Source organism: Schistocerca cancellata, chromosome 1 (genome assembly GCF_023864275.1).
Source record: "Schistocerca cancellata isolate TAMUIC-IGC-003103 chromosome 1, iqSchCanc2.1, whole genome shotgun sequence".
In the NCBI taxonomy this organism is placed as follows: domain Eukaryota; kingdom Metazoa; phylum Arthropoda; class Insecta; order Orthoptera; family Acrididae; genus Schistocerca; species Schistocerca cancellata.
In genome coordinates, this window is record NC_064626.1 from 1,231,333,404 (window position 1) to 1,231,352,896 (window position 19,493).

The window sequence follows — 19,493 nt, forward strand, 5'->3', positions numbered from 1 at the left end:
GGGACGACTGGAGACGAGTCGTCTTCAGCGATGAGAGTCGCTTCTGCCTTGGTGCCAATGATGGTCGTATGCGTGTTTGGCGCCGTGCAGGTGAGCGCCACAATCAGGACTGCATACGACCGAGGCACACAGCGCCAACACCCGGCATCATGGTGTGGGGAGCGATCTCCTACACTGGCCGTACACCACTGGTGATCGTCGAGGGGACACTGAATAGTGCACGGTACATCCAAACCGTCATCGAACCCATCGTTCTACCATTCCTAGACCGGCAAGGGAACTTGCTGTTCCAACAGGACAGTGCACGTCCGCATGTGTCCCGTGCCACCCAACGTGCTCTAGAAGGTGTAAGTCAACTACCCTGGCCAGCAAGATCTCCGGATCTGTCCCCCATTGAGCATGTTTGGGACTGGATGAAGCGTCGTCTCACGCGGTCTGCACGTCCAGCACGAACGCTGGTCCAACTGAGGCGCCAGGTGGAAATGGCATGGCAAGCCGTTCCACAGGACTACATCCAGCATCTCTACGATCGTCTCCATGGGAGAATAGCAGCCTGCATTGCCGCGAAAGGTGGATGTACACTGTACTAGTGCCGACATTGTGCATGTTCTGTTGCCTGTGTCTATGTGACTGTGGTTCTGTCAGTGTGATCATGTGATGTATCTGGCCCCAGGAATGTGTCAATAAAGTTTCCCCTTCCTGGGACAATGAATTCACGGTGTTCTTATTTCAATTTCCAGGAGTGTAGTTCATATTATGTCTTAATTTTTCAATAAAGATGGTAACAGCAACAGAAAGAAATGCATAGGATAAAGCATTGTGGAGGTGTAAACTGGATATAATTTGATGCTTCAGCGGAAAGAAAGTCAATGTTAGGGGAGAACCCGAGTCGAACATCTGCGAGCCAGCATATCCTTTCCAATGTCATTTCATCGTTTCACAATACGTCTTCCAAACGGCACCTACCGGTGCTCAATGGGATTTTTTAAATGGACGGGAAGGGGCAGACAAGTCCATTCGCTGATATCCTCCCGTTCCAGAGCTCAGTTCGATGCGACCGCACATTGGCATCCATAAAAATGTAGCTAGGGCCGAATGTTCTCCTAAAAAGATGCATATGGGGAAGGAGTACAGTAACACAATAACGTTTGCTATGAGTGTTCAGAGGGTTGTAGGTCAGCACGCAACCAAAGCGATCATCCGTGCAGGATTTAGCGTCCTATGGTGACAGCTGGGATGACATTATGCACTCAGGAAAATTTCTACCACCACTAACAAACTGCGACGTTAAGCCCCATGGTCCCCTTCAGGTTATTCGAAAGGAATATGTTGTATATCAGCACCGGTTTCACCTGTCCCTTCTCCCATCACCACACAACAAGTTATTGACATCATAGTTTGTAAACACACCAATCACACGACCTTCCTTCCGTGTGACGTAGCAACACCTCTTCTTTCGTCGTATCAATGACTGGTTCACATGACTTGACAATGAAAATTTTTCTTTCATTTATTGTCACAGATAAGCTTGCTTCCTTCGTGTTTTAAGTGACCTATTGTCTCTCTAGACAAACTTCCTATACAGGGTGTTAAAAAAAAGTACGGCCAAACTTTCAGGAAACATTCCTCACACACAAAGAAAGAAAATATGTTATGTGGACATGTGTCCGGAAATGCTTACTTTCCATGTTAGACCTCATTTTATTACTTCTCTTCAAATCACATTAATCATGGAATGGAAACACACAGCAACAGAACGTATCAGCGTGACTTCAAACACTTTGTTACAGAAAATGTTCAAAACGTTCTCCGTTAGAGAGGATACATGCATCCACCCTCCGTCGCATGGAATCCCTGATGCGTACCGGGGTTGCGTAGACAAGAGCTTTCAAATGCCCCCATAAATGAAAGTCAAGAGGGTTGAGGCCAGGAAAGCGTGGAGGTCATGGAATTGGTCCGCCTCTACCAATCCATCGGTCACAGAATCTGTTGAGAAGCGTACGAACACTTCGACTGAAATGTGCAGGAGCTCCATCGTGTATGAACCACATGTTGTGTCGTACTTGTAAGGGCACATGTTCTAGCAGCACAGGTAGAGTATCGTGTATGAAATCATGATAACGTGTTCCATTTAGCGTAGGTGGAAGAACATGGGGCCCAATCAAGACATCACCAACAATGCCTGCCCAAACGTTCACAGAAAACCTGTGTTGATGACGTGATTGCAAAATTGCGTGCAGATTCTCGTCAGCCCACACGTGTTGATTGTGAAAATTAACAATTTGATCACGTTGGAATGAAGCCTCATCCGTAAAGAGAACATTTGCACTGAAATGAGGATTGAACCATTCGCAGAAGTGTACCCGTGGAGGCCAATCAGCTGCTGATAGTGCCTGCACACGCTGTACATGGTACGGAAACAACTGGTTCTCCCGTAGCACTCCCCATACAGTGACGTGGTCAACGTTAGCTTGTACAGCAGCAACTTCTCTGACGCTGACATTAGGGTTATCGTCAACTGCACGAAGAATTGCCTCGTCCATTGCAGGTGTACTCGTCGTTCTAAGTCTCCCCCAGTAGCGAGTCATAGGCTGGAATGTTCCGTGCTCCCTAAGACGCCGATCATTTGCTTCGAACGTCTTCCTGTCGGGACACCTTCGCTCTGGAAATCTCTCTCGATACAAACGTACCGCGCCACGGCTATTGCCCCGTGCTGATCCACACATGAAATGGGCATCTGCCAACTCCTCGGTTGTAAACATTGCACTGACTGCAAAACCACGTTCGTGATGAACACTAACCTGTTGATGATACGTACTGATGTGCTTGATGCTAGTACTGTAGAGCAATGAGGCGCATGTCAACACAAGCACCGAAGTCAACATTACCTTCCTTCAATTGGGCCAACTGGCGGTGAATCGAGGAAGCACAGTAAATACTGACGAAACTAAAATGAGCTCTAACATGGAAATTAAGCGTTTCCGGACACATGTCCACATAACATCTTTTCTTTATTTGTGTGTAACGAATGTTTCCTGAAAGTTTGGCCGTACCTTTTTGTAACACCCTGTATATATGAAGTATGAAGATGGTATCTGTTCTTTCGGACATTTACGAAAGAGCAGATACCATCCTCATACGAATATATTTAAGGCTCATCGGCCATTCGACCATCTTCTTCTGTGCGGATGCACTAACAGTGCCAGAACTCTTACGGGAATTGGCAAAAAGCCGCGAGTAATAAGTGAAATGGGCAGGGGCACAATAAAAATAGTACGGGACAATAAGTTGGGAATGTGGGTCTCAGCGGAGGCATGCCAGAGGTAAGTCCCTGCAGTCGCGCTGTCCTTTGTGTCCTTGGTGGCTCAGATGGTTGTACTCGCTTCACCGGTACATATACTAAAATTGAAACGATACGGAGCACATTTGCCGGCACGGTAGCTCAGTGTGTTCGGTCAGAGGAATAGCTACCCTCTGTAATACAAAAGAAAACTGAGTGAACGGATGAACGAACAACCTGAACGGGTGTCATCGGACATCCTTCACGAGCAAATTCAACGAACAATAGACAACGGCCACATAAGCAGGAGATCCCGGGTTCGAGTCCCGGTCAGGGTACATTTTCAACTGTCCCCGTTGACTTACATCAACGCCTGTATGCAGCTAGGGGTATTTATTTCATTACAAACCTCTTTTTGTATTCGATACGCAACACAGTTCTTGTCTATACTTGACTGTTACACCACGCTTACTGTAATGTCTATTACTACATCCCCTTGTCACCACCTCCCCCTGCCCACTCGGTCCGTCCACCGAACAGGTAGACTGCCGAATTTTCGAAATGTGTAGAGAATGTCACTGAGCAGTTCTGGGTGGTGATCTTCTAGTTTCTGACTTTTGTGGCAGTCCTGCCTTTTGGCGAGGGACGTGCAAGTAGCTGCACAGATGTGACGTCATATTTCAGTGAATTATTACTAACATAATAGTGCAGCCACGTGATGCTTCTTGAAATGAGAATTTTTTTGTGAATCTAAAATGGTTTGCGTGGCCATCCTCCACAGCAAGCTCGGAAATATTTGTCTTGTGAATGAAAACCACCTTTTCTTGCAGTAATGCTTTTTATTTCTCCCAGACACGTTTCGCCTTTCTCACTTCGAGGCCAAACAAAACAAACGCGAAGAGCTGTAAGAAACAAGACGCGAACTGTTGTTGATCTACAAATAACAGAAATCGAAACAAAACTGTACCATTCTAGATTACACTGTTGATTCATTAAAATGAAAAAGGCGAACGCGTCGAGGAGAAATAAAATACAGCGCAGCAGGGAAAAGCTGTTTTTATTCGAAAACAAAAAAATGGCTGTATTTACATTCTGTACGTTTATTACAAGGACATATGAAGCATTTAGCTAAATGAATATCGACCTTCCTTTTCCTGGAAGTACCTCTGGTAATGCGAAGACCATGTAACGCACTCAGTGGTGCCGCATTTTTACGCTTCCTGCCACCTGTCAACGTCAGTTGAGGAACAAGGATGAAGAATGCAGGTCACAGGATTGTATTGGCTGTTAAGTACGCCATACTGCGTGTTAATGGTTGTTAACTGTGCCAGATGTCAGCCCTGTTATGTGTCTTCGATGTGTACTCGTATACTGTGATACGATAACTGATCTATAAGACGAGAAAGATGTTTTTTTCGGCTGTGACAGTTGGCATACCCTTCAGATATATTTGAATTGTAAGTAGTACTCACAAATACGTAATAACTTCCTGTCCCTATCACCGTGTGATTTTCACGTCTTTGGCGACCTGAAGAAAGACACGGTTGGACATCGGTTTCAGTCGGACGAGGAAGCGCAAGAGTGGGTGCGGTTTTGAATGTCACAGTGGCCGACCGCTTTCCACGGAACAGGAGTAGATCCTCTGATCTTACTGTGAGATACATGTCTTAAGACGTGTAGTGATTACTTTGCAATGGAACCATTCAATGGTCCCGATGTGCCGGTTGTTCAGTTTTCAATTGACTGCCCCTCTTAGGTGGAGATGGACAGCTTTTAGGCTCTTTGGGTATACAGCTTTTACTACTCTGCAGGTTTCCGTGAAAGAAGCTGCGTATATACACTCCTGGAAATGGAAAAAAGAACACATTGACACCGGTGTGTCAGACCCACCATACTTGCTCCGGACACTGCGAGAGGGCTGTACAGGCAATGATCACACGCACGGCACAGCGGACACACCAGGAACCGCGGTGTTGGCCGTCGAATGGCGCTAGCTGTGCAGCATTTGTGCACCGCCGCCGTCAGTGTCAGCCAGTTTGCCGTGGCATACGGAGCTCCATCGCAGTCTTTAACACTGGTAGCATGCCGCGACAGCGTGGACGTGAACCGTATGTGCAGTTGACGGACTTTGAGCGAGGGCGTATAGTGGGCATGCGGGAGGCCGGGTGGACGTACCGCCGAATTGCTCAACAAGTGGGGCGTGAGGTCTCCACAGTACATCGATGTTGTCGCCAGTGGTCGGCGGAAGGTGCACGAGCCCGTCGACCTGGGACCGGACCGCAGCGACGCACGGATGCACGCCAAGACCGTAGGATCCTACGCAGTGCCGTAGGGGACCGCACCGCCATTTCCCAGCAAATTAGGGACACTGTTGCTCCTGGGGTATCGGCGAGGACCATTCGCAACCGTCTCCATGAAGCTGGGCTACGGTCCCGCACACCGTTAGGCCGTCTTCCGCTCACGCTCCAACATCGTGCAGCCCGCCTCCAGTGGTGTCGCGACAGGCGTGAATGGAGGGACGAATGGAGACGTGTCGTCTTCAGCGATGAGAGTCGCTTCTGCCTTGGTGCCAATGATGGTCGTACGTGTGTTTGGCGCCGTGCAGGTGAGCGCCACAATCAGGACTGCATACGACCGAGGCACACAGGACCAACACCCGGCATCATGGTGTGGGGAGCGATCTCCTACACTGACCGTACACCACTGGTGATCGTCGAGGGGACACTGAATAGTGCACGGTACATCCAAACCGTCATCGAACCCATCGTTCTACCATTCCTAGACCGGCAAGGGAACTTGCTGTTCCAACAGGACAATGCACGTCCGCATGTATCCCGTGCCACCCAACGTGCTCTAGAAGATGTAAGTCAACTACCCTGGCCAGCAATATCTCCGGACCTGTCCCCCATTGAGCATGTTTGGGACTGGATGAAGCGTCGTCTCACGCGGTCTGCACGTCCAGCACGAACGCTGGTCCAACTGAGGCGCCAGGTGGAAATGGCATGGCAAGCCGTTCCACAGGACTACATCCAGCATCTCTACGATCGTCTCCATGGGAGAATAGCAGCCTGCATTGCTGCGAAAGGTGGATATACACTGTACTAGTGCCGACATTGTGCATGCTCTGTTGCCTGTGTCTATGTGCCTGTGGTTCTGTCAGTGTGATCATGTGATGTATCTGACCCCAGGAATGTGTCAATAAAGTTTCCCCTTCCTGGGACAATGAATTCACGGTGTTCTTATTTCAATTTCCAGGAGTGTATTAGATAGTTCGTGTATACATGCAAAATAATTAGTATTGCAGCTGATATACGTATCATACAACATCAGCGTATTTCTTCCAGGTTGTGTATGCATATTGCTGTGGAAAGATTCAGATACTGTAAAAGATGTTTTATACGTACAGCGCGGAGCTGATTACGTCTTGTGAACACCAGTAAATTATTTTAGAACTGGTCAAAGTAGCTTGTTAACGGAATGAATAAGTTAAGCTGTGTAATTATACAGAGAGTAGGGAAGAGCGTTGCAACTGGGAAAACTTTGTCTCTCGTCAGTCTCGTAATAGAAGTATAATTAATTTTCTCATTCCCTTTTTAAATTATGACATTCACTTTAAATGTGCTGCACTCTTTTTTGAAATAACAGAAATTACTGCTCTGAAGTAAGATTTCTCCAAATGTAAGTAGCTGTTCCAAGTTACAACATGGTCATATACCTAGGAACAAATATTGGCTTCCAACCTTTAGGTGCTGCAGTCGAGAAAATCTTGTCGATATGTATTTAATAGTTTATGATTTACATTACTACTCTCCTACACACCAATAACCAGAAAGTGAATTCAGATTAATTATTAACAAAAACCTGCTAGAAGTTTAAAACATGTTGAAGTACAAATTACTGGCAGGTAACATAAATTTCAAGTTTCGAGAGAGGGATACAAAAGATATTAAAGGAAGTTTATTTGGATATAGCACATGCTCCATGGTAAAAATACCTTCCATTTATAGGTACAAGATGGCTTGCGACTGAAGAATTATAGCTTAACAGTGCATATGTTATGCATCTAACGTACAGAATTTTACTCATCATACAACTCTGTAACTGAAGAATTAACAATATCCTCAAATATACAGCGTTCGTAATATTTACGAATGCTGTAAAGACACAACTTCATACCAAGAAACCACAAAAACAATAAAAGATGCCGGTACTCCTTATGACGGTCTATAGAGCAGATTCCTTCTTGAGATTCTAAAATGGGTCACTAGACTGGAACACTGCCAAGGAATCTTATTCCTAGGTACACTGTCCTCCAATACCTTCCCCTACTGTAGTTTTTTTCAATTTTAAATTCATACTATTTACTGACTTCTGACGATAGATGGATTGAAACATCTGTAGGGGCCACAGAACGCCGTCTGCTCAGGAAACATCGATTTAAGTTGATTATATCCATTGTGTATGAAGAACTGCAAATGTGATTTAAATTGGCGACTTACTTAGGTATATTATGCTACTAGACACCGTTTTGAAGTTGAACATACTCATCATCATATCGAGGTGTTATGGAATCAATATGTGCAGCTACACACCATGGTAGTCGTGCTGATAAAAATAACGATAATTTGGCTACTGAATCGTTTACGAAACGAATAGATCTTTATGTGTTAGGGTACTTACCTTGCGTTGCATTTCGGTATGCACGCATTCTAGTCACTGATATTATTCTACCCTGAATTTTAATCCGATCGCTGAACATATTTACTCCGATCATTGCTTCTCCGATACTAAGTACCTGACACTCGTTCTTCGCAACACTATTCTCAGATAGAACATGGAGGGAGGGAAGATAGCGGTACGAGAAGTATCCTCCGCTACACAACTGGAGGTTACATGCGGAGAGCAGATGTACGGTGCGGTCAATAAGTAACGCAACACGTTTTATTCTGAAAGCAGGTTGGTTTTGTTTAGTATTATAATGCACGATGTTATTCCTCATTCTTTTGGCTACAGAACCCTGTTATTTAAGAGAATCTCCGTTTAATGCGCTGGCCTTACGCCACATTACTGGGAGGACCTGTATGCTCGCATGGTATCACTCTACTGGTCAACGTCAGAGTGTTGCTGCGTCAATAGTCTCCCCATTATCCACTTACTGCCTCCCGCGGGGTGCACTCTTCGCTGGACCAAACAAATGGAAGTTGTTAGGTACCAGGTCCGTGCTGTACGTTGGACGAGGAAGAACAGTCCAGTGGAGTTTTGCGACCGTTTCACTGCTTGTCACGATGCTCGACAAAGAATTATCACCATTAACGTCGCAAGAGGTGAGCAATTCTGCACAGGTGGTCCATCGTTGTTCTGTAAGGACTTCTGTTAGCCTGTGAGGAACCCAGCGGGCACACACCTTTGAGAATCCCAACTGGTGGAAGAGCGTGTCAGCTCTGCCAACAGAAGCATACAGTTGAGCAAAGAGATGTTTGATTGTGATCCCGTCTATCACTTCGAAAGAGAGTGTCCGCACATTCCAAGATTACAAGATTGGGTGCGGGAGATGGGACTGGTTTGCGCGACCTTGTAATGATGGCAGACGCCTCGCCCAACGACTCATCGTGCTTTTATTCACTGCCAGGTTGTCGTAGACACTCTACAAAGGCCTATGAATATCAGTGATGCTCTCAATTTTCGGCTAAGGACACTCAGTAACAACTGTCTGCTTGGAACTCACCTCCGTTTGTAACCTCCCTCTTGCTAATCGGCCAGCTTGCGATATAAAATATGACCGCGGGATGCGTGTATGCCTAATGGATTTTTCTAATTGGATAAGGCTATCTTTCCCAAAGAACTGATATCGATAAGTAGGAGGAAACCCTTTTGATGGAAAGTCTACTAAAAATAAAAAGTAATTAAACCGAACAGTGTTATAATTTGGGATATTAAAGTTATTTTGTGCATTCACACACGGACAACACTGTACAGAAAAGGGATACCACTGATCATGTATCCAAAAGTTACACTAATGAACAGGAAGGAAATAATTAACGGCCACCACCACACTAGGGCAATTTACATCCATAATCCTGTACAAGACGACGCGAAAGAAGAACATGCATTATTAAACAGTGGCGTGGCAACTGAAGGATGTCACGTTTCTTGACACTAGTTTTAAGTGAGTATGTAATGATAAAGAAAACCGAGAAGTCACTCTTACGTTATGTTGGGCATTAGATTTTGAAATATGCAATCGAGTAATGATTTGAAAACATGCAGTTAAACTGTATGTTAGTACTGAACTTCGCTACGTGAACAGTGACTTTCTGTGACCTCAGCGTGACGTCATCAAAGAAATTTAGAAAAGAAAGCAAGCACTTTTTACTTTGCCATACTTACTTTGCAGATTGGAATTCATATTACTGTCTGAACAACTGATCCTTTTTTTACCGACTTGAACAGAATTAAATACAAGAATACGTACCAAACCTAACAGCCATGTGCTCTAAGCTATATGTAAAATAAATAGAACTTCCGCTCTCTTAATTTGCGCATTTCTGTAGATTTGAGTTTTTTCCAATGATTGATTCTCAATCCTGAAAAATAAATTGCTATACTTTAGTCATATACTGAAGCCTCTGTGTACAACAGTTAATTGAAAGTAGACTGAGGCTAAAATTCATAAAAGAGAATTTATTCATTAATAAACTGGCTGTAACTATTCAATTTGTATCTAATGACACTTTGTTAGCATAATAAAAAAAAGAAAAAGGAACAAGGATCCTGCTTGGTAACAATGTCTGATGACAATGAGGACACAATCGCCCTGAGTTTAAATGATTATTATTTAAATAAATCTTATCAATTGAACCGCATTCAGTTGTGCTGCCGGGTTAGCCGTTAATACTTTCTACCAATGAACAGTCTTACTTCACTGCTGTGCTTACGATGAAACTCGGAGCCGACGACGAAACTGTGTTGCTCGAACTGCTGCTGTTGTTGAAGACGGTAACATCGTGTGGAGCCATGGCTAATTATAGGAACGGCCAATCGTAATTAATACAGCCTCATACGCCCGTCCACACTCCGTACTCCTGCTACCAGACATCTGGCCGGCGCGGATACATGATGCCGCCGAAAATGGTACTCTCTACTGCGAGGGCATTAACACCACACTTCCGCACACTACAAGCGCTGGAACCCGTTTCCCGGTCTCTCCGCGCGCTCTACGCAACTCCCTACCCAAAGGTTTTACGATGCAAAAGCACTGCCATTATCGTTGCTAGTCGATACAAATAACAATTCCTTTGGCTTTGTCCCTGAACTTACAAGTAAAACACAGACAAATACAATGAATCATGAACAGACGTCTACCTAAATGTACATATACAGTGAAGCAATGTCCTTACTTGAAACTTCCTGGCAGATTAAAACTGTGTGCCCGACCGAGACTCGAACTCGGGATCTTTGCCTTTCGCGGGCAAGTGCTCTACCATCTGAGCTACCGAAGCACGACTCACGCCCGGTACTCACAGCTTTACTTCTGCCAGTATCTCGTCTCCTACCTTCCAAACTTTACAGAAGCTCTTCTGCGAACCTTGCAGAACTAGCACTCCTGAAAGAAAGGATACTGCGGAGACATGGCTTAGCCACAGCCTGGGGGATGATTCCAGAATGAGATTTTCACTCTGCAGCGGAGTGTGCGCTGATATGAAATTTCCTGGCAGATTAAAACTGTGTGCCCGACCGAGACTCGAATTCGGGACCTTTGCCTTTCGCGGGCAAGCGCTCTACCATCTGAGCTACCGAAGCACGACTCACGCCCGGTATTCACAGCTTTACTTCTGCCAGTATCTCGTCTCCTACCTTCCAAACTTTACAGAAGCTCTTCTGCGAACCTTGCAGAACTGGCATTCCTGAAAGAAAGGATACTGCGGAGACATGGCTTAGCCACAGCCTGGGGGATGTTTCCAGAATGAGATTTTCACTCTGCAGCGGAGTGTGTGCTGATATGAAACTTCCTGGCAGATTAAAACTGTGTGCCCGACCGAGCCTCGAACTCGGGACCTTTCCTTTTCGCGTGCAAGTGGTCTACCATGTGAGCTACCGAAGCACGACTCACGCCCGGTACTCACAGCTTTACTTCTGCCAGTATCTCGTGTCCTACCTTGCAAACTTTACAGAAGCTCGGTCAGGCACACAGTTTTAATCTGCCAGGAAGTTTCATATCAGCGCACACTCCGCTGCAGAGTGAAAATCTCATTCTGGAATATCCTTACTTATCAAAAGAAAGCATTTAATGTACTAATATCTACATACAATTAAAAAAAGTTATATATCGGTAGCAGATGCCATGCATCATCCTGCATTTTCGGCGTAACACGTTACAGACGCCATTTTGGAGGCTTCGTGTATCGCCACCACTAGTCGGAACTCGAGAAAGTATACGGGCTGAAGCGGGAATATTCCATCAAGTCCCTCAACAAATGTTACTTACAATCCGTCTTGAATGCAAAAAAATTTTTTTTATTATTCATATGACCGGTTTCGGTTCATTCAGAACCATCTTCAGATCTGATATTTCAGTTACAGGAGAAACCCGTCCAAATCCAGCAACTTTCACATGCTACGTCACATGACGGACGGGTTAATCCTGTAACTGAAATATCAGATCTGAAGATGGTTCTGAATGAACCGAAACCGGTCATATGAATAATAAAAAAGTTTTTTTTCCAATCAAGACGGATTTTAAGTAACATTATAAAATCACTGATTGCTGTTATCCCATAAGACACTATGTCTGTTTTTGCAAAATCCCTCAACAAACTTTGCATTTTTCCAATACAAAATTGGCCAAGAAAGTGTTGCATTTCTTACTGAACCCCCCTCGTCGTCGGAAATGTGCTTGGCTGTGTGTTCCAAAAAATGTCTAAAAATGTTTGTTCGTGTGTCTGTGTGTGCGCAGCTGCTGCCTGGAGCGAGTGCGTCGCGCATCGAGACGACGTCGGTGGCGGACGCGATGGGCCTGGAGACGGCGCGCTCCGCCCTGGAGCTGGAGGCGGCGGCGTCGCTCTTCGTGGAGGGGCGGCTGCGGCTGCGCTGCCTGGCCACCGTCTTCACGCTCTTCCGCAAGTCGCAGGAGCTCGTCCTTGCCGAGGACACCCCGCAGCTTGCGCCCGTCATGGGACCCACCGCGCCACACAGCCTGGACGGTGAGCCGCACACATAAACACACGCACCTCCCAACTAGGCAGGGCCACATTTAAGCGCAGACCATCTAGAGGGCCCGCACCACAAAAAGGGTTGCTGAATCGGAACGCTTTAGCCCAGGGGCGGGCAGGAATTCTGCACGTGTGCGGTGCACATGCACGTGTGCAGTTAACAGGCGTTCTGCGTGCACACAGGGGCAACCTGGCTACCCGCTTCTCTCCACTCCCCACCATACCGTCTCTCCGCTTCTTCCTCTGTAATGGGTTTTGTTTCCTGGCCTGCTTTTTTAAATGAAGGAATAAGGTTACTAGGAGCGCTTGAAAGTAATCATGGTTTGAAAGAGTACCTATTACCTACGATACGTTTTATTTAATTATTACAGGTGGATTTTACAATACGTTTAATGTCTGGAACAAAATTTCTACATACAGACAAACGCAAACAGTTACGTAAATTTTCAGTACTGACGTTTGCTCTTAACCGAGACTTACTAATTTTCATAACAGAAAAAAATCTCTCATAAAAGTATGTCGAGCCCAACATCGACTATCTTCATGGCTTCACGATGGAGACGAGGAAACTATTGCTGTGGAAAGTCGTGATAAAAATCTATTTCACGTCTTGCCAAAAGGAACTTGTCTCTCAGACGAGAATTACACTGTAGATCTATTAATTCCATTTGCAAACTGAGATGAATATCATCTACAGAAACCAGATTCTCTCGAGAACTATTCAAAACCTTGGGATAAGTAAGATATATCCCTAAATCCCTTGAGAAATTTCTCTTTTATTGCACTAAGAACGGCAACATACTGAAATTTATTATAATGGCGTTCAGTATTAAGCTTCCGCTAACCAGCGAGAATACTGTCACATATTATACATTTCCAGTTTTCACGTTTTTCCTCAGAGAAAAAATGATTCTCCCATTCCTTTTTAAAAGATAGCAAATCTCCAATTCTCCGTTTCCTCGATTCACTCTGCATTTTCCGGTTATTGAAATACAACGTTCACTACGTAGTGGTCGCTTCGCTTCAACGTCCGCAGCTTAGCCTGGTACTACACTGCCGCAACCTGCAGGCTGTCGGCACTGTCCCGTTCGACGATTGCACGCGAGCAGCACACGTGCAGCGCTGTGTGCTCATGAGCCGCGTGCAGCGTTTGCCCGCCCCTGATTTAGCCGAACAGTGTCAAATTTGTATTGCTTGAGGCTTTTCCCGACAGAGTACTTGCAGACAGAGGTGTACAAATTCTCCTTCCAACCTGCCTACCCCTGTCTCCGGCGCAATCATTAAAGTAGCTCAGTAGCAACCGGGACACAAGAATACATATGTACTAAAACACAGTGGTTAAGGCAGGCTAGCTTTGGTTTCGGGAAACAACATGGCGCGCTTCACGGCAACCGCTCAGCCTGCTGCACCTGACAACAGTTTAGGGGACTAATTCAACGTGACTAGCCAGGTAGATGTTTCTGTAGGTAATTTCAATGCATCTCATTTATCGTAACTGTGGGAGTAGTAAAATGATAAAACGAAACTTAAAGGAGGTTGAGGAATGTACGAGTACAGCAGTCTTGAATCAGAGATCTGCAGGGGATTAATGTTCGCGTATTTATCAGGCAGTTTGAAATAAATCGGTAGGCTGTTGCAATGCTAATTGTGTAAAAAGTTCTAATTCGGAAACCTCGAGTATGTTACGTCATGTTCCTAAATTTGACCAGCAGTTTCCTCACTCCTTAAATAATTTGAAAGAGGACAAACTGTACGTAAATGTGTGCTTAGGACTTGAAGCGATGTAGTAGTATATAGGGTTTCTAAATTTAAACTTAACATTGATTGAAATAGAAAATAAATTATGGAGCAGCGGACATCAAAAACACATCGTTCACCAGCTTGCCTAACTGGCTAACGGAGAAGCACGGGTAGGTAAAAGCGGAATGTGTGTGTCTCTGCTTGTAGAATTGGGTTCTCGGGGAATACGTCGGATGCAGCTGTGAAATCCCCACTTCACGTCATCATTGCAGCTCACCGACGTGTTCTGGTGCGACGAGCACATCGCTGAGCTAAGTTAGAAACCTCTTATCTAACTGTGGATGTGCAGGCGTGGAAGCGTCAAATTCGACGGTTTTTGATTGTATTTTGATATTTTAAATAGTTACTACTGTATTTTCGTCTGCAGTTTCCTATTACTTCTATATATGACCCTATTGATTTAACGGGAGGAAATAAACGAATCTGAAATACTTTTAGAGGTCTTTGACGACGATTATTCAGATGTTCCTAGTGAGAATATAGATCCGTATGACAGTGTGAAAAAATGGTTCAAAAGACTCTGAGCACTATCGGACTTAACTTCTGAGGTCATCAGTCCCCTAGAACTTAGAACTACTTAAACCTAACTAACCTAAGGACATCACAGACATCCATGCCCGAGGCAGGATTCGAACCTGCGACCGTAGCGGTCGCGCGGTTTCAGACCTCGGCCAGACCGACAGTGTGAAAGAAAGTTTTTATGGTTACGAAAGCATTTTCAGTGACAGGACTGTATAGAAACGTAAGGTAGCAGTGTTCTCAAACGATTCCAAAAGTAACGATGGAAGTTATTCTGTTCCTGTCAATGATCCGTTTTGTCGATGATGATGATGATGTTTAGTTTGTGGTGCGCTCAACTGCGTGATTATCAGCGCCCGTACAATCTCCCAACCTTTGCTCAGTCCAATTTCGCCACTTTCCTGGATGATGATGAAATGATGAGGACAACACAAACACCCAGTCATCTCGAGGCAGGTGAAAATCCCTGACCCCGCCGGGAATCGAACCCGGGACCCCGTGCTCGGGAAGCGAGAACGCTACCGCGAGACCATGAGCGGCGGACGTTTTGTCGAAATGTTAACGCTGGCTATGCCAGTGCTCGAGTGAGACTCTGCCACAGTTGGAATGGCTTAATTAGTCATTTGGTGGAAAATTACAGAATAAAAGTTTTCTCAGAATTTCCTGACGTCTAGTTTCACAAAAACGAATAATAATTATTTGAAAGTAATCAGGGTAATTAGGGAAAACTTGATTATTGGTTTATGTGAAAACTGAAATGTTTCACAAACAGCAGCTACTAGCTACTACTAGCTACGTAAATGAAGTGTCATAATGTTCATCTCTTCAAAGTTAAGCTATTTTGTGCGTAAAACGTTGCATTGTGGTAATATTTAGCTGTCAAAAAGTTTTCCTTCGCATCAAGTACTAAATTAAAGACATTTCAGGAACACAAGGAGTTAGCAAAGCAAATTTCAATAAGAACACGCTTTCGGAACAAACCCTGAACATAAAATAAATTGAACAACGGTCGGTAAAATATTTTATCAAATGATTTGCGTGGAAGTAAGAAATATTGGCGGTAGAATTAGCAGTGATTAACGTCATGAGAATTCAGATGGCAACAGAAATCAGTAAATTGAAGATATGTAATATGTTTCCATAGGACATGCGCCGTGTAATTAAAAAAGTAATAATAATAATAATAAAATGTTTTATGAAGTTCAAGTCATTTTAGGAATGAAATAAATAGGAAGTGTGGGGAAACTGAGGCCAAATGGCTGCAAGAAAAACATGAAGCAACGGAAAAAGGAAAGATTGGCAGGAGGATTGATTCAGTATACAGAAAAGTCGAAACAACCTTCGGTGAAATTAAAATCGAGGGCCGTAACATGAAGAGTGCAATGGGTACTCGACTGTTAAATGCAGAGGAGAGAGCGTATTGGTGGAAACAGTAAACTGAAGGTCTCTGTGAGGGGAGAGACTTGTCTGACGTGATGGAAGAAACACAGTACTCGGCATGGGAGAGATAGGGGGATCCAGTATTAAAATCAGAATTTAAAAAAAACTTTGGATGACTTAAGATCAAATAATGCAGAACGAATAATTAAAATTCCATCAGAATTTCTAAAACCATTGAGAGAAAAAAGCGACAATTCACGTCGATGTGTCGAGTGTGTGAGTCTGGCGACGTACCATCTCACTTTCAGATAAATATTATCCACACAGTTGTGCCGACCGCAAGAACCTGCAAGTGGGAGAATTATCGCACATTCATCTTAACAGCTCACACATCCAAGTTACTGACAAAAATACAGGAGAACAGCGAAGAAAATTTAAATATCTGTTTGATGACAATCAGAGTGCCTTAGGAAAGATATAGGCACCAGGGAATCAGTTCTGACGTTGCGGTTAATGATGGAAGCAAGACAAGAAAATGAAGCATATTCATAACATCTATCGAGCAGGAGAAATCGTGTGCAAATTCTGAAGTAAGGTGTAGAAGAAGACAGATAATGTACATTATGTAAAAGAACTCAGAGGGAACAAGAAAACTGGAAGATCAAGAACGAAGTGCTGTAATTAGAAAGTATATAAGACAGGGATGTAGTCTTCCGCCAAAATTGCTCAACCCTTACATCGACAAAGCAATGACGGAAATAAAAGTGAGTTTCATGAATGGGACTAAAACTCTAGATAGTGAAACGTGGACTACGGGATAACCGGCACAGATGGGGCAAAGAGTTTGAGGTGTGGCTCTACAGAAAAACGTTGAAAATCATGTGGGCTGATAAGGTAAGGACTGCGGATGAATGAGGAGGTTCTACAAGCAATCGGAGAGGAAATAAATGTGTGTGAGTCACTAACATGAAGAATGGACTACATGATATAACAACTGGTAAGACATCAGGGAATAGCTTCCATGGTACTAGTGGAAGTTGTAAGAGGCAAACACCGTAGAGGAAGACGGAGATTAGAATACATTCAGCAAATAATTGAGGACGTACATTGCAAGTACTTCTCTGAGGAATTCATGGTGGGTCATATCAAACCAAAGACAGATGACTCAAAAAAGGGCTAGAGAAACATTTGACGCGCCTTTGAATGATGCTCGAAGACATGTACAGAAAACGCAGTGTGTCAAATGTTTCACAAATCTACTTGAGTTATTGCCTTTACATGTTTAGCAGACGTAGTCCATATGATCCATAATGAGACAATGAAAAGCCACTGCAGATACCTCTGTTTCTTCCCAACATGTGTGTCGTTGATGACCGGCACACGAGTCTTCCACGGTGCGAAAGGTTTGTCCGACGTACGACTTCCCACAGCTACAAGGAAACGAGGCTTCTCAAACGAAGATAGTTCCAGTACTTATAAGAATTGCTTGTACCTTCGGGAAATCGTAAATAGGGCAAACTCGTCTGCAGCGTGGAAGACAGGTGCGACGACACACACATCTGAACTAGCGAGAGAAATCGGCTGTCGGCGAGCATTCTCTCATTAAGGAGCACAATATAGACAACAAGGGAACCAAACTTCATTTATTTGTGTCTTTGTGTTGTGACAGTCTAATTAAAGAAGCGGTGGAAACTCGCAGCTCGATGAATGTTGTGAACAGAAATAGAATATCCCAACTTGACAGAACATAGGGTAAACTGCTGGAATAAGCATGTCGCTCCGACCTTAAAGAGAACTATTGATCAGACCATGTATGACCCTTCGGTAGCTACTTAAAGATTCAGATGACAATGGCGAAAAGGTCACACGCCAGCACAGACGCGTAATCCACGGTTGGCTTCCGACACAGAGCAATGGGGCGAACAACTGCAGTGCACGCGCCGAAGACCTTGGTTCATCTTCCGATAGATGGTGTACCCGTCCTTCGCGCTGCAGACAAAAAGAAAAAAAACATTATCTACAGACCATTGAATTTGGCGCGTTTCCTCCTTGTGTTCCGGACTTACGTTAGACTAACATAAATATGAGATTTTAGTGTTAGTTAAGCAGTGCGTTCGTCGAATCTGAGCATTTCGGTCAACCGCACCGATGAAATATTGTAGGAATTTGCTGTTTTCGTTAATATTTATAGCTATTACTCTGAAATTTTGACTTCTGTTTTTAGCACACATTTTTGTCTCAATGGTCTTGAATGTATATACGTCTTTCTTGTTACTAAAATACAAGGTGCCTATAATTAAACTTTCGGTACTTACGTCAGTGCGGACGGAAAACTATTTACCGTATGAGAACGAAACTTTGTAGGCATGATGTTCAGAGAGTGGGCTGCTGATTTCCGTTGTTAATATATTGTCTTGACTTGTCATTAGGCGGCAGTACTGGAACGCCGAGGGAGGGTTGGAACGCAAGTACCAGAGTGCGTTACAGTTGGAGCAGTCAAGATGGGTCTGAGCAAAGAGAGCAGGGATTTACTCGTAAAGCTGTTTTAGGGAAACGACAGAAACTGTGTTGCTGCTCTCCTCAAGTATAGCCGCATTAAACGAACACGGACAGGCCCTCTTTCCACACCAGGTTGGAAGAACGTGGTTTGGAAGTTCGAAGGAACTGTCGCTATTGGCAATTGTTCGTTGGATAGGCTGACGGCCAAAAGCGCCACAAATTGTTGAAGAAGTTACTGTTGCCATGGCTGAGAATCGTGGACGGAATATGAGGTTTTCAAGCAATGCACGAGCTGTGTCACGACAGCTAATCACTCCATAGCCAACCTTTCGTAAAGCGCTGTGAACAACTGTGGCATGGTTACAGGTTATCGTGGACGTCGATGGTCGTCACATTGAGCAATATTTGGTACCTGGAAAGTAAATATGATAAGCATATGATTACTTGGATAATACTTTCGCATATGTCCTTAGAAATGTTCCCACAAAATTTCTTTGTGCTACGATTACTCATCTTTCATAGGAGCTCTCCCAGATAGTGAAAGGCTAGTTACAACCACCTTGTTAATTGCTTTGCCTTTAAGACGGTGGGAGAGTTCCACATAACGTTTTCAGATTCAGATAGTAAGCCAGTTCTTCTGACGGTTCTAGTTCAGTGTCATCTTTCAGCTGTTATACAGTATTTCTGAAAAACTTTAACGACACTGCTCCAGGAAATTGTGGGATAACGACACATATAACACTGAAAATGTCACTCTATAAATTCAGTTAAAAGTCACAAGCAACTCAGATTTTATAATCAATTGT

The 19,493-nt window shown here is 44.3% G+C and overlaps 1 protein-coding gene across 1 annotated transcript in view; it reads left to right on the forward strand.

Moving 5' to 3' along the window:
- LOC126142705 (uncharacterized) overlaps positions 1 to 19,493 on the forward strand; it is a 178,028-nt gene that overhangs the window by 140,866 nt on the left and 17,669 nt on the right. Inside the window, exon 4 of the mRNA XM_049915289.1 lies at positions 12,234 to 12,480. Coding sequence (XP_049771246.1) covers positions 12,234 to 12,480 — 247 coding nt within the window. The remainder of the gene's footprint in view (positions 1 to 12,233; positions 12,481 to 19,493) is intronic.